At 38.6% G+C, this 23,248-nt stretch overlaps 1 protein-coding gene across 1 annotated transcript in view; it reads right to left on the reverse strand.

Annotated features, from left to right (window-relative positions):
- Positions 1-23,248, reverse strand: part of CD96 (CD96 molecule) — a 108,684-nt gene that overhangs the window by 9,410 nt on the left and 76,026 nt on the right. The window contains 2 exon segments of the mRNA XM_065539216.2: positions 10,614-10,703; positions 11,544-11,609. Coding sequence (XP_065395288.1) covers positions 10,614-10,703; positions 11,544-11,609 — 156 coding nt within the window.

Below are 23,248 nucleotides of genomic sequence, written 5' to 3' on the forward strand. Positions count from 1 at the left end.
TTTGAGATGGAGTCTCACGCTGTCGCCCAGGTTGGAGTGCAGTGGCGCGATCTCGGCTCACTGCAAGCTCCGCCTCCTGGGTTCACGCCATTCTCCTGCCTCAGCCTCCTGAGTAGCTGGGACTACAGGCGCCCACCACGGCGCCCGGCTAATTTTTTGTATTTTTAGTAGAGACGGGGTTTCACTGTGGTCTCGATCTCCTGACCTTGTGATCCGCCCGCCTCGGCCTCCCAAAGTGCTGGGATTACAGGCGTGAGCCACCGCGCCCAGCCTTTTTTTTTTTTTTTTTTTTTAAACACTTTATTCAAGCCGCTATTTGAATATTTCTAATGCCATGGAATCTGCCCCACAAAGTGATTCATTGCATTTTCAACTAGCTTTTATTGTTGAAAGGTTCATCATTAATGTTAAATCTAAACTTGTAACTTTCTCTCTTTGGATGGTCTAAGATCTATCATGTATGGCTATACATTATCTAAATTATCTTCCATGACAATATATTAATTATTTAAAGACTCTATCATAACACCCTTTGTTTTCTCTGTGCCAAGCTTTCCATTTTATTCAAATGTTTATCATAGACATGATTTCTGGACCTTTCACCATGTGGATTCAGCTCCTGTGGACATCACCAGATTTTTAATATCCACTTTAATTTGTACTTCCTGGAAACGGAACCCACTACATGTGACTGGTGTCAAGTACACAAATGCCTTTTCCTTCTTTTTTTTTTAAAAAAATTATTATACTTTGAGTTCTAGGGTACATGTGCATAATGTGCAGGTTTGTTACATATGTATACTTGTGCCATGTTGGTGTGCTGCAGCCATCAACTCATCAGCACCCATCAACTCGTCATTTACATCAGGTATAACTCCCAATGCAATCCCTCCCCCCTCCCCCCTCCCCATGATAGGCCCTGGTGTGTGATGTTCTCCTTCCCGAGTCCAAGTGATCTCATTGTTCAGTTCCCACCTATGAGTGAGAACATCCGGTGTTTGGTTTTCTGTTCTTGTGATAGATACTTTGCTAAGAATGATGGTTTCCAGCTGCATCCATGTCCCTACAAAGGACACAAACTCATCCTTTTTTATGGCTGCATAGTATTCCATGGTGTATATGTGCCACATTTTCTTAATCCAGTCTGTCACTGATGGACATTTGGGTTGATTCCAAGTCTTTGCTATTGTGAATAGTGCTGCAATAAACATACGTGTGCATGTGTCTTTATAGCAGCATGATTTATAATCCTTTGGGTATATACCCAGTAATGGGATGGCTGGGTCATATGGTACATCTAGTTCTAGATCCTTGAGGAATCGCCATACTGTTTTCCATAATGGTTGAACTAGTTTACAATCCCACCAACAGTGTAAAAGTGTTCCTGTTTCTCCACATCCTCTCCAGCACCTGTTGTTTCCTGACTTTTTAATGATCGCCATTCTAACTGGTGTGAGATGGTATCTCATTGTGGTTTTGATTTGCATTTCTCTGATGGCCAGTGATGATGAGCATTTTTTCATGTGTCTGTTGGCTGTATGAATGTCTTCTTTTGAGAAATGGCTGTTCATATCCTTTGCCCACTTTTTGATGGGGTTGTTTGTTTTTTTCTTGTAAATTTGTTTGAGTTCTTTGTAGGTTCTGGATATTAGCCCTTTGTCAGATGAGTAGATTGCAAAAATTTTCTCCCATTCTGTAGGTTGCCTGTTCACTCTGATGGTAGTTTCTTTTGCTGTGCAGAAGCTCTTTAGTTTAATTTGATCCCATTTGTCTATTTTGGCTTTTGTTGCCGTTGCTTTTGGTGTTTTAGACATGAAGTCTTTGCCCATGCCTATGTCCTGAATGGTACTACCTAGGTTTTCCTCTAGGATTTTTATGGTATTAGGTCTAACATTTAAGTCTCTAATCCATCTTGAATTAATTTTCGTATAAGGAGTAAGGAAAGGATCCAGTTTCAGCTTTCTACTTATGGCTAGCCAATTTTCCCAGCACCATTTATTAAATAGGGAATCCTTTCCCCATTTCTTGTTTCTCTCAGGTTTGTCAAAGATCAGATGGCTGTAGATGTGTGGTATTATTTCTGAGGACTCTGTTCTGTTCCATTGGTCTATATCTCTGTTTTGGTACCAGTACCATGCTGTTTTGGTTACTGTAGCCTTGTAGTATAGTTTGAATTCAGGTAGCGTGATGCTTCCAGCTTTGTTCTTTTGACTTAGGATTGTCTTGGAGATGCGGGCTCTTTTTTGGTTCCATATGAACTTTAAAGCAGTTTTTTCCAATTCTGTGAAGAAACTCATTGGTAGCTTGATGGGGATGGCATTGAATCTATAAATAACCTTGGGCAGTATGGCCATTTTCACGATGTTGATTCTTCCTATCCATGAGCATGGTATGTTCTTCCATTTGTTTGTGTCCTCTTTTATTTCACTGAGCAGTGGTTTGTAGTTCTCCTTGAAGAGGTCCTTTACATCCCTTGTCAGTTGGATTCCTAGGTATTTTATTCTCTTTGAAGCAATTGTGAATGGAAGTTCATTCATGATTTGGCTCTGTGTTTGTCTGTTACTGGTGTATAAGAATGCTTGTGATTTTTGCACATTAATTTTGTATCCTGAGACTTTGCTGAAGTTGCTTATCAGCTTAAGGAGATTTTGGGCTGAGACAATGGGGTTTTCTAAATATACAATCATGTCATCTGCAAACAGGGACAATTTGACTTCTTCCTTTCCTAACTGAATACCCTTGATTTCTTTCTCTTGCCTGATTGCCCTAGCCAGAACTTCCAACACTATGTTGAATAGGAGTGGTGAGAGAGGGCATCCCTGTCTTGTGCCAGTTTTCAAAGGGAATTTTTCCAGTTTTTGCCCATTCAGTATGATATTGGCTGTGGGTTTGTCATAAATAGCTCTTATTATTTTGAGGTACGTTCCATCAATACCGAATTTATTGAGCGTTTTTAGCATGAAGGGCTGTTGAATTTTGTCAAAAGCCTTTTCTGCATCTATTGAGATAATCATGTGGTTCTTGTCTTTGGTTCTGTTTATATGCTGGATTATGTTTATTGATTTGCAAATGTTGAACCAGCCTTGCATCCCAGGGATGAAGCCCACTTGATCATGGTGGATAAGCTTTTTGATGTGTTGCTGAATCTGGTTTGCCAGTATTTTATTGAGGATTTTTGCATCGATGTTCATCAGGGATATTGGCCTAAAATTCTCTTTTTTTGTTGTGTCTCTGCCAGGCTTTGGTATCAGGATGATGTTGGCCTCATAAAATGAGTTAGGGAGGATTCCCTCTTTTTCTATTGATTGGAATAGTTTCCGAAGGAATGGTACCAGCTCCTCCTTGTACCTCTGGTAGAATTCAACTGTGAATCCATCTGGTCCTGGACTTTTTTTGGTTGGTAGGCTATTAATTATTGCCTCAATTTCAGAGCTTGCTATTGGTCTATTCAGGGATTCAACTTCTTCCTGGTTTAGTCTTGGAAGAGTGTAAGTGTCCAGGAAATTATCCATTTCTTCTAGATTTTCCAGTTTATTTGCATAGAGGTGTTTATAGTATTCTCTGATGGTAGTTTGTATTTCTGTGGGGTCAGTGGTGATATCCCCTTTATCATTTTTTATTGCGTCAATTTGATTCTTCTCTCTTTTCTTCTTTATTAGTCTTGCTAGCGGTCTGTCAATTTTGTTGATCTTTTCAAAAAACCAACTCCTGGATTCATTGATTTTTTGGAGGGTTTTTTGTGTTTCTATCTCCTTCAGTTCTGCTCTGATCTTAGTTATTTCTTGCCTTCTGCTAGCTTTCGGATGTGTTTGCTCTTGCTTCTCTAGTTCTTTTAATTGCGATGTTAGAGTGTCAATTTTAGATATTTCCTGCTTTGTCTTGTGGGCATTTAGTGCTATAAATTTCCCTCTACACACTGCTTTAAATGTGTCCCAGAGATTCTGGTATGTTGTATCTTTGTTCTCATTGGTTTCAAAGAACATCTTTATTTCTGCCTTCATTTCGTTATGTACCCAGTAGTCATTCAGGAGCAGGTTGTTCAGTTTCCATGTAGTTGAGAGGTTTTGATTGAGTTTCTTAGTCCTGAGTTCTAGTTTGATTGCACTGTGGTCTGAGAGACAGTTTGTTATAATTTCTGTTCTTGTACATTTGCTGAGGAGTGCTTTACTTCCAATTATGTGGTCAATTTTGGAGTAAGTGCGATGTGACGCTGAGAAGAATGTATATTCTGTTGATTTGGGGTGGAGAGTTCTATAGATATCTATTAGGTCTGCTTGCTGCAGAGATGAGTTCAATTCCTGGATATCCTTGTTAACTTTCTGTCTCGTTGATCTGTCTAATGTTGACAGTGGAGTGTTGAAGTCTCCCATTATTATTGTATGGGAGTCTAAGTCTCTTTGTAAGTCTCTAATGACTTGCTTTATGAATCTGGGTGCTCCTGTATTGGGTGCATATATATTTAGGATAGTTAGCTCTTCCTGTTGAATTGATCCCTTTACCATTATGTAATGGCCTTCTTTGTCTCTTTTGATCTTTGATGGTTTAAAGTCTGTTTTATCAGAGACTAGTATTGCAACCCCCGCTTTTTTTTGTTCTCCATTTGCTTGGTAAATCTTCCTCCATCCCTTTATTTTGAGCCTATGTATGTCTCTGCGTGTGAGATGGGTCTCCTGAATACAGCAGACTGATGGGTCTTGACTCTTTATCCAGTTTGCCAGTCTGTGTCTTTTAATTGGAGCATTTAGTCCATTTACATGTAAAGTTAAGATTGTTATGTGTGAACTTGATCCTGCCATTATGATATTAACTGGTTATTTTGCTCATTAGTTGATGCAGTTTCTTCCTAGCCTTGATGGTCTTTACATTTTGGCATGTTTTTGCAATGGCTGGTACTGGTTGTTCCTTTCCATGTTTAGTGCTTCCTTCAGGGTCTCTTGTAAGGCAGGCCTAGTGGTGACAAAATCTCTATGCATTTGCTTATCTGTAAGGGATTTTATTTCTCCTTCACTTGTGAAACTTAGTTTGGCTGGATTCGAAATTCTGGGTTTAAAATTCTTTTCTTTAAGAATGTTGAATATTGGCCCCCACTCTCTTCTGGCTTGGAGAGTTTCTGCCGAGAGATCTGCTGTTAGTCTGATGGGCTTCCCTTTGTGGGTAACCCGACCTTTCTCTCTGGCTACCCTTAAGATTTTTTCCTTCATTTCAACTTTGGTGAATCTGGCAATTATGTGTCTTGGAGTTGCTCTTCTCAAGGAGTATCTTTGTGGCGTTCTCTGTATTTCCTGGATTTCAATGTTGGCCTGCCCTACTAGGTTGGGGAAGTTCTCCTGGATGATATCCTGAAGAGTGTTTTCCAACTTGGTTCCATTTTCCCCCTCACTTTCAGGCACCCCAATCAGACGTAGATTTGGTCTTTTTACATAATCCCATACTTCTTGCAGGCTTTGTTCATTTCTTTTTCTTCTTTTTTCTTTTGGTTTCTCTTCTCGCTTCATTTCATTCATTTGATCCTCAATCGCTGATACTCTTTCTTCCAGTTGATCGAGTCCGTTACTGAAGCTTGTGCATTTGTCACTTATTTCTCGTGTCATGGTTTTCATCTCTTTCATTTCGTTCATGACCTTCTCTGCATTAATTACTCTAGCCATCAATTCTTCCACTTTTTGTTCAAGATTTTTAGTTTCTTTGCGCTGGGTACGTAATTCCTCCTTTAGCTCTGAGAAGTTTGATGGACTAAAGCCTTCTTCTCTCATCTCGTCAAAGTCATTTTCCGTCCAGCTTTGATCCGTTGCTGGCGATGAGCTGCGCTCCTTTGCCGGGGGAGATGTGCTCTTATTTTTTGAATTTCCAGCTTTTCTGCCCTGCTTTTTCCCCATCTTTGTGGTTTTATCTGCCTCTGGTCTTTGATGATGGTGACGTACTGATGGGGTTTTGGTGTAGGTGTCCTTCCTGTTTGATAGTTTTCCTTCTAACAGTCAGGACCCTCAGCTGTAGGTCTGTTGGAGATTGCTTGAGGTCCACTCCAGACCCTGTTTGCCTGGGTATCAGCAGCAGAGGCTGCAGAAGATAGAATATTGCTGAACAGTGAGTGTACCTGTCTGATTCTTGCTTTGGAAGCTTCCTCTCAGGGGGGTACTCCACCCTGTGAGGTGTGGGGTGTCAGACTGCCCCTAGTGGGGGATGTCTCCCAGTTAGGCTACTCAGGGGTCAGGGTCCCACTTGAGCAGGCAGTCTGTCCCTTCTCAGATCTCAACCTCCGTGTTGGGAGATCAACTGCTCTCTTCAAAGCTGTCAGACAGAGTCATTTGCGTCTCAATGTCACTGCTTGTTATTGGTCTATTCGGAGTATCTAATTTTTCCTGATTTAAGCTAGGTGGTTGTATTTTTCCAGAAATTTATCCATGTCTTCTAGGTTTTCTAGTTTATGTGCATAAAGGTGTTCATAATAGCCTTGCATGATCTTCTGTATTTCTGCGGTGTCGGTTGTAATATCTCCCATTTCATTTCTTAATGAGGTTATTTGGATTTTCTCTCTTATTTTATTGGTTAGTCTTGCTAATGGTCTATGCATTTTATTTACCTTTTCAAAGAACCAGTTTTTGTTTCATTTATCTTTTGCGTTTTTGTTGTTATTTCAATTATATTGTGCTCTGATCTTGGTTATTTCCTTTCTACTGCTGGATTTGGGTTCAGTTTGTTCCTGTTTCTCTAGTTCCCAGGTGTGACCTTAGATTGTCTGTTTGCACTCTTTTAGATTTTTGATGTAGGTGTTTAGGGCTGTGAACTTTCCTCTTAGCACCACCTTTGCTGTATCCCAGAGGTTTGTTAGGTTGTGTCATTACTGTAATTCAGTTCAAAGAATTTTTAAATTTCCATCTTGATTTCATTTTTGACCCAATGCTCATTCAGGAGCAGGTTATTTGATTTCCATGTATTTGCGTGGTTTTGAAGGTTCCTTTTGGAATTGATTTCCAGTTTTATTCCACTGTGGTCTGACAGAGTGCTTGATATAATTTCATTTTTCTTAAATTCATTGAGGCTTGTTTTATGGCCTATCATATGGTCTATCTTGGAGAAAGTTCCATGCACTGTTGAATAGAATGTATATTTGGCAGTTGTTGGATGAAATGTTATGTATATATCTGTAAAGTCCATTTGTTCCAACATATAGTTTAAATCTGCTGTTTCTTTGTTGATTTTCGGTCTTGATGACCGGTCTAGTGTTGTCAGTGGAGTACTGAAGTCCCCCACTATTATTTTGTTCCTGTCTATCTCATTTCTTAGGTCTATTAGTAATTGTTTTATAAATTTGGGAGCTCCAATGTTAGGTGGATATATGTTTAGGATTGTGATATTTTCCTGTTATACAAGGTCTTTTACCATGATATACTGTCCCTCTTTGTCTTTCTTAACCACTGTTGCTTTAAAGTTTGTTTTGTCTGATATGAGAATAGCTACCCCTGCTCACTTTTGGTGTCCATTGGCATGAAATGCCTTTGTCCACCTCTTTACTTTAAGTTTATATGAGTCCTTATGTGTTAGGTGAGTTTCCTGAAGGCAGCAAATAGTTGATGGGTGAGTTCTTATCCATTCTGCGGTTCTGTATCTTTTAAGTGGAATATTTAGGCCATTTACATTCAAAGTTAGTATTGAAATATGAGGTACCATTGCTTTCATCATGCTCTTTGTTATCTGTGTACTTTGGATTTTTGTTTTTGCTTTTTAACTTGTATTTTTGTTTTATAGGTCTTGTGTGATTTATGCTTAAAGAGGTTCTGTTTTGATGTGTTCCCAGGGTTTGTTTCAAGATTTAGACCTCCTTTTAGCAGTTCTTGTAGTGGTGGTTTGGTGAAATTCTCTCAGGATTTGTTTGTGTGAAAACAACTGTATCTTTCCTTCATATATGATGCTTAGTTTCATTGGATACAAAATTCTTGGCTAAAAATTATTTTGTTTGAGGAAGTTGAAGATAGGTCCCCAATCCCTTCTAGCTTGTAGGGTTTCTACTGAGAAATCTATTGTTAATCTGATAGATTTTCCTCTGTGGGTTACCTGGTGCTCCCATCTCACAGCTCTGAGGATTCTTTCCTTTGTCTTAACTTTGGATAACCTAATGACAATGTGCCTTGGCGAAGATCTTTTTGCAATGAACTTCCCTGGTGTCCTTTGTGCTTCTTGTATTTGCATGTCTAGGGCTGTCACAAAGCTGGGGAAGTTTTCCTTGATTATACCCCAAATATGTTTTCCAGGCTTTTAGAATTCTTTTCTTCCTCCGGTACACCGATTATTCATAGGTTCAGTTGTTTAACATAATCCCAGACTTTTGGGGGCTTTGTTCATATTTTCTTATTCTTTTTTCTTTGTCTTTTTTAGGCTGGGTTAATTTGAAGATCTTGTTTTTGAGCTCTGAATTTCTTTCTTCTACTTGTTCAAGTCTATCACTGAGACTTTTGAGAGCATTTCACATTCCTAAAAGTATGTCTAAAGTTTCCTGAATTTTTGATTTTTTGTCTTTAAGCTATCTATTTCCAGAAATATTTCTCCCTTCACTTCTTGTGTCATTTTTTTGGATTTCTTTGGACTGGTCTTCACCTTTCTCTGGTCCCTCTCTGATTAACTTAATAACTAACCTCCTGAATTATTTTTCAGGTAAATCAGGAATTTCTTCTTGGTTTGGATCCATTGCTGGTGAACTAGTATGATTGTTTTGGGGGGTGTTGAAGAGCCTTGTTTTGTCGTATTACCAGGGTTGGTTTTCTGGTTCCTTCTCATTTGGGCAGGCTCCATCACAGGGAAGGTCTAGGGCTAAAGGCTGTTGTTCAGATTATTTTGTCCCACTGGGTGTTCCCTTGATGTAGGCGCTCTCCCTTTTCCTATGGATGTGGCTTCCTGGGAGCCGAACTGCAGTGATTGTTGTCTCTCCTCTGGGTCTAGCCACCCAGTGAGTCTTCCTGGCTCCAGGGTGGTACTGGAGGTTGTCTGCATAGAGTCCTGTGATATGAACCATCTATGGGTCTCTCAGCCATGGATACCAGTGCCTGTTTTGGTGGAGGTGGCAGAGGGTGCAATGGACTCCATGAGGGTCCTTACTTTTGGTGGTTTAATCCTTTGTTTTTGTGCTGATTGGCCACCTGCTAGGAGGTGGAGCTCTCCAGAAAGCATCAGCTGCAGTAGTCTGGAGAGGGACTGGTGGTGGGCAGAGCCTTAGAACTCCCAATATTATATGCCCGTTGTCTTCTACTACTAGGTTGGATAGGGAAGGACCATCAGGTCGAGGCAGGGCTAGGCATGTCTGAGCTCAGACTCTTCTTGGGCAGGTTTTGCTGCCACTGCTGTTGGTGATGGGGTGAGATTCCCAGGTCATTGGAGTTGTGTACCTAGTAGAATTATGGCTGCCTTTGCTGATTCATGCAGGTTGTCAGGAAAGAGGGGGAAAGCCGGCAGTCAAAGGCCTCATCGAGCTCCCGTGCAAACTGAAGGGCCAGTCTCACTCCCACTGTGCCCCCACCCTGCCAACAGCCCCAAGTCTGTTTCCAGGTGGAGGATGGGATGGGCTTGAAAATTTGTGTGAGGCTATCCACCTCCCAGAGTATTTGGGGTGTCTCCTGGGTGCTACAGAAGCAGTCTGTTTCCTTCAGAGGGTCTGGGGGTTTTCTCAGGATTGCTGGTTTGTTCTTGCAGTTGACCTGGAGCTAAAATTCACAGTGCAAAACTGCATGCTGCAGAGTTGTAATCTAGTCCTGCTTTCTGTCTGCCACGATCCCTCATTTTTGCCAAACAAAAGATTTTAAAGAGGTCTTACATCAATGCCTACAATTTTTTTTTTTCCAACCAAATATAGAAAATGAGACCACTGCCATCACAATGGAAGTGGAAAAGCGGAACTCCACTCCTGACCCATCTCTAAACTAGACAGCTCTTTAAGGCACCAATATCTTAAAATCTTTGTAGTACCTTAGTTTGCAGCTTTATTGCCACAACATGTGCAAGATGATGCTCCAATGATCAGAAGACTGTATGACCTTTGATACAAAATGAGCTGAGTACCTAGGTGTTGCGTTCACTAGTCAAGTGAACACCCCTGAAGTTGATTATGCTTGTGAACTTACAATCATGACCTTCATTAGGAGGGTCCTAACTTTATGAATCTTTTGCCCTCTCATGATATAAAAGAGGGATTACATTTTGCATGACAATATTATATTAGGTGAATTATAGGAGTACACTTTGTTCCAATGATTTCTATCTCAGACTTTGTTTTCATAGACCTGAAATGTTTTTTGCTACTTTTCACCTGGATAATTCTTATTTATTTTTCTCAGATTTTAATTTAAGTATCATATCCTCATAGAGTCCTGTCCTATCCTCCAATTAAAATCAGGACTGCCTGTTTGACTCCGACAACACCTTATCATAGTACTTGTCAAAAATAAATTTATTTGTGATTATTTATTTACTATACATGATCGCTAATAGATTATGATCTTCAAAAAGCCAGTGTTTTCACTGTATATCCAACAACTGGCATAGTGCCTGGCAAATGGTAGGTACTTGATAAATATTTGTTGAGGGAATAAAGCATAAAATCTCCCAAAATAGGACAAATGACTTACCAGTGATATGGACGTGATTAGTTTTCGTAGATCCATTGGCAGTTGTGGGGACTTCTGCAAATGCTCTGGTTGTGCTGGTAAAGACATTGTCTAGGAATATAACGGGGATATCTGGACAAGACATCTCAACTTGATCAAGTGGTATAATATCATGACTGGGTTTCATATGCTATTTGAAAAAACTCAATTTAAATTGTCTAAGTATCCCTTAAATATTATGTGTAAAGTTTATTAAGAACCAATTTATCGCAAGGCTGGAATCCTGAGATTTGTCTAACAATTGCCAAAGGAATAAAATTTCCTATTGGTTGAAAAAAAAATTCCTATTAATTGAAAAAAATATCCTATTGGTTGAAAACAGGAAAATTTCCTATTGGTTGAAAAAAAAATAAAAAAGAAGCTCCATACTTCCAAACAACAAAATGATGTCTGCTGAAGAATCTCCATGAGAAATGTAAGTGGTACAGAAAAAGGCCAGAGTTGGGGGTCATGGATAAGTGAGGCTCTAATCCTATTCTCTTGGTATGAGAGGTTCAGCTGATCAAAGTACTGATTCTTCTCCACATCAATGTGTTTGACAAGGTTAATAAAAACTCCTTTGCAACATTAGACTAGATAAATACATGTTGACTAATTATTCTATTTTCCAATAAAATACTGAAATATATTTTTCATAGATATAACTAGTAAAAAATGCTATTGTGTAGATTTTTTTTTGAAATAAAATGTATAAAAATCTAAGGCTTGGTCTCTATCGTCTTTGAATGGCTGAAAAGAATTTTGATTCCATTCATTGTAATTTTCATCATCAAGATGTACTTTTATGTATCTATCTGAGGCTGGCTTCTTATCAGTTCTTGTGTTTACACCTGTGTCCAAATAAAGCTGACCACTACCTTCAGTGTCTCTAAATCTTCCCCAGGTACTCACCATGAAGTGTTGAGCCTGCGTCCGAGGGGGATGAACTGTATGTTTCACTGGGTATCTGTGAAAATGCTAAAGGAAGAAGATATCAGAAGAGTTAACCTATACACACTAGTTATTCTATTATCTCTTCTTGACTGCTAATTTAATCTAATAATTATAAAAAAGGATATTAATGAATACTTAAAGCAAAATCATTAAACTGTTCCATAGCACACACTAGAATGTCCTCAAACAAAGTGGGAGTTGAAGGGATTCTTGCAGTTCCGATGTCCATATGGAAAGAAAACACTAGAAGGGGTTCCTCTAGCCAGAGTGTGTCATGCTCATTCCATAGATGAGCCAAAAAAATGGAAGAGAATGAAGGTCCAGGTGTGTTATGGTGGCGTTTAGTCAAGGAAAGCTGCCAATAGGACTTTGAGGACCTTGCTAGAACATGCATAAGGGAAGAAAACACTTTGTACTTGTGGGTCAGCTGACAGTCTTGCTGAACTGAGAAAACGAAACATGTCAGCAGTGAATTATCAGACCCCTGTGGCCACAGGCCTTGTCAGCTGCTGAGTGAGTCCTTTTGAAGCATTTAGAGGCAAACCTTCCCCTTGAGTGGATGGCAGCAAACTCAGACAGCACATATGGCTTTTGAAATAGATCTAACAACTCATTTTGTTTATTGCCCTGTCTCTGGCAAGAAAGATTCGCTCCTTGGCAGACACCACATATCTGTATTTGATAAAAGGCCTGCAGTGCAATGTAAAGTAAAATAACTACAGTAATGCATGGTTGTAATCAGTACAAATATATTACATCCATTCATTTAAAATATTAGCATACGTGATGTTTGTAGTTAAAAGCTTTCTTGTATGTCAAGACCAAATCAAATGAGCAAAACCAAAATAAAACAAACCATACCCTCAGCCCTCCCCTTTCCTTGTTTCTCCTTAGATGCCAACAGCAGCTGCAGTTGCTGACAGAGGTGTGTGATCAGGCCCTCCAGAAGAGGTGAGAGTCCATTCTTTAGGGCTTGATTACAGGACAATTGGTCATAGCTATTTCCATTTGGGGTCACCTGAGAAGTAAGAGTGGTTTCATACGCAGCTTTTTTACAGTCTGAGTTCAGGGAGATGTTCTTATTTTCAGTGTAACTCTCTGATCCTGCATACGTGATCTTTATTAATTTTTTGTCCTAGACAGAATACCAAGGCCTATTGACGATGATGGACTAAGCGTTTTTTAATGATTATACCATTAGCCAAAATTTGATATCCAAAGAACAATAACTAACTGAAAAACAATTGGGACCAGGCCTAGATTTAGGTAAAAGTATGAAAAAGGCAGTTAACCTTGTAGTTTTTTTGCTAAATATGGTATGGTGACTCCTTTAATTTCTTACTTTCTAAACTTGATGTCTTTATTTTGCATCTCATCAAAGTATGTTTGCAAGAAAGAATGGGATAAATTAATTTATGCTAAAATCTAAACAGCTGAATAAGTGCTATCCATTTAAGGAAAATGGGTATTTAAAAAATATTTTCCATTTTATGTTTATTATCAGTGAGTCAATGTAGAACATTTTGTAATGGTTAGTGATGTGTGGACACTAATAGTTTTCAGCAAGTATACAGTGCCAGGTTTTTCTGGTCAGTATTGATTTTCCCCAAGCAAAATAACCTAACATAACACAATTTCAGGAGATGGTCATACCATCAGCACAATTACAAATTACAAACATTACAACACTTAAAAGTATGCAATTTTCTTTTTGTAATTTCATAAAACTTCTTTTTGGACTTTTAGTAACTTTCCCAATTTTAAAAGACCCCTCATAATAATTAAAAAATCAAAAAACATAAGCCACTTTGGAAAAGTAGGGAGTTATTTTTCTAACTTTGACTTTGAGGTTTTTTGTTTTTGTTTTTAATCTGTTAACAACAGGTAGTGGGAAGTATGGTGAGAGAGATGAAGAAAATGGAGTTTCCTGTTGATGGATTCCAATGTCTGAAAATACTTAAATACATAAAGGTAAACTTTCAAGACCAGAAATATATTGTAAAAAATAGTCTTTCATCAAGGCGAAGAGATGAACAATTCTGGTATCACTTGCTCTTGCAGAAGAGAACATCCTGAAGAATGCGTTTATAGAATCCTCTGTAAGACACAGTTGGCTACTTCTAGTGATTCATCTTTTGATGAAACAATACTTTCTTGAATGCTTATCCACTCTATCATTTAGAGATCTAATTTTCAGAATGTGAAAATTTGGTTAATTTGTACGCCCTTTTAAAGTCTTCTTGGGAGTCTCAGCAGAATTATGTTACCATTGTTTCTTTTTTTTTGAGACAGAGTTTCGCTCTTGTTACCCAGGCTGGAGTGCAACCGTGTAATCTCACTCACTGCAACCTCCGCCTTCCGGGTTCAAGTGATTCTCCCGCCTCAGCCAGCCGAGTAGCTGGATTACAGGTATGTGCCACCAAGCCCGGCTGATTTTGTATTTTCAGTGGAGACGGGGTTTCTCCATGTTGGTCAGGCTGGTCTCAAACTCCTGACCTCAGGGGATCCGCCTGCCTCGGCCTCCTAAAGTTCTGGGATTACATGCGTGAGCCACCGCACCTGGCCGCTATTGTCTTTGAATTGACTGAAATGTTCTGTGTACTTCAAGGCAACATCATGTTCATTAACTGCATGAGGTAATTCTCCTTTAAATCCTTTGAGTACACATTTTCACAAATCCACAAACAAACGCTACGTTGACATTCGGATGACAAACACCAGCTTGATTGATAAACTTCTCTACAGCACCAATATCTGCTGAAAATATGAACATGGATACCGTGTTACTGGAGCTTCTCAAGTAAATTATTATATCCTGCCTTGAGCATAACATCAAGTTCTTCCACAATTTCTTTAAATTTCATTTTTTGGTAAAGCTTGTTCAACAAAGACACTATGTTGGGCAGCATACTATTCTACCATAGATGGGTACTTCTTTTGAAGTTAACAGGTTCAACTTCAATAATAAAATATTTTTCCTTCAGTTGCAATAACCTCTTTGACATTCGCCTGTGACAAGTTTATAGTTGTCAATCATATTATGACACATTAGGCATCTTTTCCCATGGTAGGAAAATCTACTTAGTGTCATATCAAAGTCCATTATTATTAAAGTTTGGCATCTTCCTTTAATAAAACCACAGATAATTTGTTACCTTTGCAGGGTTCTTGATGCAAACTGAACTTTTCTGGAATTCTTGCATCATTTCTACATGCACAGCAGACTTTTGATAAGTCACTTCTTAGCTATTCAATATTCCTTAAGGCATTCTGAGTTCTTCTGCTTTTGATTGTATCCTTGAAACAACAGTATAGGTGGCAAACAATATCCAGAGATGCAAGGCCTGGCCACAGGAATCTTGATGATCTTGATTTTTCATCTCATCTTCCTTTTCAAGGTGAGTATGTATTGGGCCAGCACCACCTCTGCCACCCAGGTGCACACACTGGTGCTAGCTTCTGTGCCCACTTTTGTCATGTCCACCTGGTCCACAAATACGGCCCTCATACTCTTGTTGACAAAGATGACACTCACAAGCTTTGGAATCTTGGGGCTTGTGCCTTAACCATGGGGAAACCCATGAAGCTCCCAGAAATTCGTGTAGGCATGCCTGACTTTATTGCACATCACAGACACAGATACTGCTTTATTTATTTATTTGTTTATTTTTTTTTTACAAATTGAAGGCTTGTGGCAACCCTGTGTCAAGCAAGTCTATAGGTGCCATTTTTCCAACAGCATGTGCTCAATTCATGTCTTTTCATGTCTTTGTGCCACATTTTGGTAATTCTTGCAATATTTCAAACTTTCATATTATTGTTATATCTATTATAGTAATCTGTGATCAGGGATCTTAGATGTTACCATTGAAATTGTTTTGAGGCACCACAAACTGCACCCTTAGAAGATAGAGAACTTAATTGATAAATGTTGTGTGTATTCTGACTGCTTCAGTTAGTGGTGGTTTTCCCATTTCTCTTCCTCTCCTTGGGCCTCTTTTTTTTTTCTTTAATCTGAGACAAAACAATATTGAAATTCGGCCAATTAATAATCCTAAAACAGCCTCTAAGTGTTCAAAGGAAAGAAGAGAAGCACATTTCTCACTTTAAATCAAATGCTAGAAATAATTAAGCTTAGTGAGGAACATATGTCAAAAGCTGAGACAGGCTCAAAGCTAGGCCTTTTGGGCCAAATCCTTAGCCAAGTTGTAAATGCAAAGAAAAAGTTCTTGAAGGCAACTCAAAGTGTCACCTCAGGGAACACATAAATGATAACACTGCTGATATGGAGAAAATTCGAGAATATGTGGTGTTTGATTTTCTGTTCCTGCATTAGTTTGCTGAAAATAACAGGTTCCATCTCCATCCATGTCTCTGCAAAGGACAAGATCTCATTCCTTTTTATGACTATAGTATTCCACAGTGTATATGTATTACATTTTCTTTGTCCAGTCTATTATTGATGGGCATTTAGGTTGATTCCATGTCTTTGCTATTGTGAACAGTGCTGCAATGAACATACTTGTGCATGTGTCTTGAATAATAGAATGATTTATATTCCTTTGGGTATACACTCAGTCATGGGATTGCTGGGTCGAATGATATTTCTGCCTCTAGGTCTTTGAGGAATTGTCACAATGTCTTCCACAATGTTGAACTAATTTACACTTCTGCCAACAGCGTAAAAGCATTCCTTTTTCTCCACACCCTCACCAGCATCTGTTGTTTTTTGACTATTTAGTAATAGACATTCTGACTGAGATGATATCTCATTGTGGTTTTGATTTGCCTTTCTCTAACGATCAGTGATGTTGAGCTTTTCTTTTTCATGTTTCTAACCACATGCATGTCTTCTTTTGAGAACTGTCTGTTCATGTCCTTTTCCCACTTTTTAATGGGGTCGTTTGTTTTTTGCTTGTAAATTATTTATTGATGCTGGCTATTATACCTTTTTCAGATGGATAGATGGCAAAAATTTTATTCCATTCTGTAGGTTGTCTGTTTGCTCTGTTGATAGTTTCTTTTGCTGTGCATAAGCTTCTTAGTTTAATTAAATCCCATTTGTCAATTTTTGTTTTTGTTGCAATTGCTTGTGGCATCTTCATCATGAAATCTTTGCCTATCCTATATCCTGAATGGTATAGCCTAGCTTTTCTTTTAGGGTTTTTATAGTTTTGGGTGTAAGTCTTTAATCCATCTTGAATTGATTTTTGTATATGGTGTAAGGAAGGGGTCCAGTTTCAATTTTCTGCATATGGCTAGCCATTTCTCCCAGCACAATTTATTTAATAGGGAATCCTTTTCTCATTGCTTGTTTTTGCCAGGTTTGTCAAAGATTAGATAGTTGTAGGTGTGTGGTCTTATTTCTGGGTTCTTTATTCTGTTCTATTCGTCTGTGTGTCTGTTCTTGTACCAGTACAATGTTGTTTTGGTTACTATAGCCCTGCAGTATAGTTTGAAGTCGGGTAGCATGATGCCTACAAATTTTTTCTTTTTGCTTAGGGTTGCCTTGGCTGTTTGGGATCTTTTTTTGATTCCATATGAATTTTAAAATAGTTCTTTTCCAATTCTGTGAAGAATGTCAATGGCAGTTTAATGGAAATAGCATTGAATCTTTAAATTGTTTTGGACAGTATGGGCATTTTCATGATACTGATTCTTCCTATCCATGTGCATGGAATGTTTTTCCATTTGTGTCATCTCTGATTTCTTTGAGCAGTGGCTTGTAGTTCTCCTCGAAGAGGCTCTTCACTTCCTTTGTTAGCTGCATTCCTAGGTATTTTATTCTTTTTTGTGGTAATTGTGAATGGGAATTCATTCATGATTTGACTGTCAGCTTGTCTGTTGTTGGTGTATAGGATTGCTAGCAAGTTTTGCACATTCATTTTGTATCCTGAGATTTTGCTGAAGTGGCTTATCAGCTTAAGAAGCTTTTGGGCTGAAACAATGGGATTTCCTAGATAAAGAATCATGTCATCTGCAGACAAAGATAGTTTTCACATCTTCCTTTACTCCTATTTAAATATGCTTTATTTCTTTCTCTTGCCTGACTGCTCTGGCCAGAGCTTCCAATACTATGTTGAATAGAAATGCTGAGAGAGGGCAACCCTGTACTGGTTTTCAAGGGGAATGCTTTCAGATTTTGCCCATTCAGCATGATACTGGCTGCGGCTTTGTCGTATAAGGTTCTTATTATTTTGAGGTATGTTCCTTCAATCCCTAGTTTATTGAGAATCTTTAACACGAAGGGATGTTAAATTTTAATGAAGGTCTTTTCTGCACCTTTTGAGATAATCATGTGCTTTCTGTCTTTAGTTCTGTTTATGTGATGAATCACTTTTATTAATTAGTGTATGTAGAACCAGTCTTGAATCCTGGGAATGAAACCAACTTGATCATGGTGGATAAGCTTTTTGATGTGCTGCTGAGTTTGGTTTGCTAGTATTTTGTTGAAGATTTTTGCATTGATGTTCATCAAGGATATTGATCTGAAATTTTCTTTTTTTGTTGTATCTCTGCCAGGTTTTGGTGTCAGGATGATGCTGGCCTCATGGAATGAGTTAGGAAGCATTTCCTTCCTTTAAATTTTTTAGAATGGTTTCAGTAGGAATGGTACCAGTTCTTCTTTGTTCCTCTTGTAGAATCCAGCTGTGAATCCATATAATCCTGGGATTATTTTGGTTGGTAGGTTATCAATTCCTGTCTCAATTTCAAAACTTGTTATTGGTCTATTCAGGGATTCAGTTTCTTCCTGGTTCAGTCTTCGGAGGGTGTATATGCCTAGGAATTTATCAATTTCTTCTAGAGTTTTTAGTTTATTTGCAGAGAGGTGTTCATAGTATTCTTTAATGATTGTTTGTATTTCTGTGGGGTCAGTGGTAATATCCCTCTTATAATTTCTGATTGTGTTTGATTCTTCTCTCTTTTTTTCTTTATTAGTCTAGCAAGTGGTATATCTATTATATTAATCTTTTTGAAAAAATCAGCTCCTAGATTGGCTCATTTATTGAAAGGTTTTTTGTGTATCTATCTCCTTCAATTCAGCTCCAATCTTGGTTATTTCTTGTCTTCTGCTAGCTTTGGGGTTCGTTTGCTCCTGGTTCTCTAGTTCTTTTAGTTGTGATGTTAGTTGTTAACTTGAGATCTTTCTAGCTTTTTGATGTGAGCATTTAGTGCTATCAATTTCCTTCTTAGCACTGCTTTAGCTGTGTCCCAGAGATTATGGTACGTTGTATTGTTGTTCTCAGTTTCAAATAACTTCTTGATTTCTGCCTTGATTTCACTATTAACCTGAAAGTCATTCAGGAGCAGATTGTTCAAATTTTATGTAGTTGTATGGTTTTGAGTGAATTTCTTAATCTTGAGTTCTTATTTTATTTTGCTGTGGTCTGAGAGACTTGGTTATGATTTCCATTCTTTTGCATTTACTGAGGAGTGTTTTGTTCCTGATTATCTGATCAATTTTAGAGGAAGTGCCATGAGGTGGTGAGAAGAATGTATATACTCTGTTGTTTTTGGGTAAAGAGTTCTGTAGATATCTATCAGGTCCACTTGATCCAGAGCTGAGTTCAAGTCCTGAATGTCTCTATTGATTTTTGTCATGATGATCTGTCTAATATTGTCACTGGGGTGTTAAAGTCTCCCACTATTATTGCATGAGAGTCTAAGTCTCTTTGAGGGTCTCTAAGAACTCACTTTATGAATCTGAGTGCTCCTGTATTGTGTGCATATATATTTAGGATAATTAGGTCTTCTTGTTGAATTGAACCATTTACTATTACCTAATGCTTTTCTTTGTCTTTTTTTTAATGTTTGTTGGTTTAAAGTATGTATTGTCAGATACTAAGAATGCAAGATCTTCTCTTTCTGGTTTTCAATTTGTTTGGCAAATTTCCCTCCATCGCTTTATTTTGAGCCTACATGTGTCTCTGCATGTGAGATGGGTCTCTTGAAGACAGCATACACATGGGTCTTTGTTCTTTATCCAGCTTGCCATTCTGTGTCTTTTAATTGTGGCATTTAGCCCATTTACATTTAAGAGTAGTATTGTTATGTGTGGATTTGATCCTGCAATCATGATGCTAGCTCATTATTTTTCAGACTTGTTTATATGGTTGCTTCATAATGTCACTGGCCTATATACTTCAGTGTTTTTTTGTAGTGGCTGGTAATGGTCTTTCCTTTCCATTTTTAGTGCTTCCTTCAGGATCTCTTGTAAAGCAGATCTGGTGGTAATGAATTCTCTCAGCATTTGCTTGTATGAAAAGGATCTTATTTCTTCTTCATGTATGAAACTTAGTTTGGCCAGATATGAAATTTTGGGTTGAAAATTATTTTTTATGAATGTTGAATATAGGCTCCCAATCTCTTCTGGATTGTAGGATTTCTGTTGAGAGTTCCACTGTTAGTCTGATGGGCTTCCACTTTGTAGGCGACCTGGCCTTTTTCTCTGGCTGCCCTTACCATTTTTTTCTTTCATTTGACCTTGGAGAGTCTGATGATTATGTGTCTTGGGGATGATCTTCTCATGGAGTATCTTACTGGGGGCCTCCATATTTCCTGAAATTGAATGTTGGCTTGTATTGCTAGGTTGGTGAAGTTCTCCCGGATGATATCCTGAAGTATGTTTTCCAAGTTGGCTCCATTCTTGTCTCGTTCAGGTACCCCAATCAGTCATAGATTCAGTCTGTTTACATAATCCCATATTTCTCAGATGTTTTGTTCATTTCTTTTCACTGTTTTCTGTTTTTGTTGGCATGTCTTATTTCAGAAAGACAATCTTCAAGCTCTGAGATTCTTGCCTCCATTTGGTCTATTCTGCTATTAAAGCTTGTGATTGCATTGTGAAGTTCTTGTAGTATATTTTTCAGCTCTATCAGGTCGGTTATGTTACTCTCTATACTGGCTATTTTGGATATCAGCTCCTGCATTGTTTTATCATGATTCTTAGCTTCTTTCCATTGGGTTACAACATGCTCCTTTAGCTCAGTGAACTTCATTTTTATCCACATTCTGAAGACTACTTCCGTCATTTCAGTGATCTCAGCCTCAGCCCAGATCTGAACCATTGCTGGGCAGGTGTTGCAATTATTTGGAGGAAAGGGAGCATTCCGGTTTCTTTGTTTTTTCTTTTCTTTCTTTTTTTTTTTTTTTGTGCTAATTCTTTCTCATCTTTGTGGGCTTATCTGCCTCTGATCTTTGAGTTTGCTGATCTTTGGATTTTTTTGTGTGTTTTGTTGTTGCTGTTGTGTTTTATTTGTTTTTCTTTGAACAGTCTGGGCACTCTTCTGTAGGGCTGCTGTGGTTTGCTGTAGGTCTGCCCCAGACCCTAGTCACGTTGGTTTTTCCAGTACCTGGAGGTATCATCAGTGAAGGTTGTGAAACAGCAAATATGGCCACCTGCCCATTCCTCTGAGAGCTCTGTCCCAGGGGTTACTGACCTGTTGCTGGCCTGAACGTGCCTGTAGGAGGTGGATGGAGTTTCCAGTTGTAAGATCTCACCCAGTCAAGAGGAATGGAATCAGGGACCTGCTTAAAGATGCAGTCTGGCTGCATTTTGGTAGAGCAGCTGTGCTGTGTTGGGAATCCCTTCAGCCCCCAGCTGATTTGGGCTCTTCAAGGCCCACAGCCTGAACCTGCTAAGGTGCCCAAACAGTAAATGTCTGCCCCACCTACTGGGCACTCTGTTCCAGGAAGAAATTAGAACTCTGTTGGCCATAGAACATGGGTGGGGCTGGCTGGAGGCCCTGGCTGGGAGGACCCACCCAGTGAGGAGAATGGATCCGGGTCTGTTTAAAGAAGCAGTCTGGTCATGCCTCAACAAAACAGCTGTGCTGGGGAACTGTGCTGTGGAACTGCCTCTGCTCTGTTCAGTTTGGACTTTCCAATGCCTGCAGGCTGGAAGGGCTGAGTCATCCAAACAACCAAGGTGATGACCCACCCCTCCTATGGGGCACTCTGTCCCAGGGAGATATCAGAGTTCTGTCCATAGAATACAGCTGGGTGGGGGTGGCTGGAGGCCCTAGCTGCGAGGTCCTGCCCAGTGAAGAGGAATGGATCAGGGTTATGGCTATTGTTTTGGCTGGCTTCATAGTATTTCACTGAGTTATCCTATTTGCCATTTCTTATTACTGAACATATTTTTCACCCTCTTAATATCCTCTTACTCCTAACACCCTCTTACTCCTACTCCTGTACACAGATTTTGGGTTACTATCAATAAAACCATAAATGCTTTCTCCCTGTCTCATCCCTTATATCTCCATCAAAAGCAAATGCTGTCCTGAATGTTTATAATTATTATTCACTTATAAAGCTTAAAATTTTGTATCACATATTATGTCTAAGGCATATGGTGTTTGATTATACTTGCTTTAAAATTTCATTAGAAAATATGCCATATGCTTTTATTTGGTATTTACTTTTTAATTCAACATAATGTTATTAAGATTCATTCATGCTGTTGTATATGGTTGTCATTCACTTATTTTTCATTGCTCTCTAATATTATATTTTATTAGTATACTACAATTTATTTATCTGTCCTCCTGACTATGGCCATTTAGATTACTTAAAGTTTTTGCTATATGAACAGTGTTTCCTCCAAACATTTGTGTGCATATCTCATGCATACATGTACTAATTCTGGAGGGATTTTTATATCTAGGAATAGAATTGTTGGATTGTAGGTATGCACATGTTCAGCTTTAAAATGCAATGCCAAAGGACGGTGGAAAGTGATGGTACTATCAGTAACATATAAGAAATTATGACAATAGGATGTTGGACAAATCCTATTTAATAGTTGGCAATATCAGATTTCTTAATTTTTGCAAATTGATTACATGTAAAATGATTTTCTAATTCTAGTCTTCATTTATATTTCCTGATTGTCAGAGAGACAGAGATTTTCTTTTCTTTCTTTCTTTCTTTCCTTCCTTCCTTCCTTCCTTCCTTCCTTCCTTCCTTCCTTCCTTCTTTCTTTCTTTCTTTCTTTCTTTCTTTCTTTCTTTCTTTCTTTCTTTCTTTCTTTCTTTTTTTTTTGAGACGGAGTCTTGCTCTGTCACACAGGCTGTAGTGCAGTGGCATGATCTCTGCTCACTGCAAGCTCCACCTCCTGGGTTCGCGGCATTCTCCTGCCTCAGTATCCTGAGTAGCTGGGACTACAGGCACCTGCCACTATGCCCAGCTAATTTTTTGTATTTTTAGTAGAGACGGGGTTTCACCATGTTAGCCGGGATAGTCTTGATCTCCTGACTTTGTGATCCGCCCACCTTGACCTCCCAAAGTGCTGGGATTACAGGTGTGAGCCACTGGGCCTGACCAAGACTGAGCATTTCTTTAGATGTTTCTATCTACGTGTGTTTCATGTTTTGTGGTGTGACTTTTGTTCATTTTGTCATATTTGTTATTAATTTGTAGGCATTCTTTGTAATTTCTTGATATAAAATTTTGATCCTTAGTCAATTATATATTCCTGATTCATTTTCAATTATATGCATGGCAAATATCTTCCCCAGATTACAGCTTGCTTTTTGTTTTACCTTTTTAAAGATGTCTTTTGATTAACCCAAGTTTCTTAATTTTACTCTAATTTTTATGTATTTTTTATGGTTATGTCTCTTTGTTAAGCCCTTCCCTACTCCAAAGCAGGAAGAAATTCA

The sequence above is a fragment of the Macaca fascicularis genome, chromosome 2, assembly GCF_037993035.2.
Source record: "Macaca fascicularis isolate 582-1 chromosome 2, T2T-MFA8v1.1".
Taxonomy (NCBI): domain Eukaryota; kingdom Metazoa; phylum Chordata; class Mammalia; order Primates; family Cercopithecidae; genus Macaca; species Macaca fascicularis.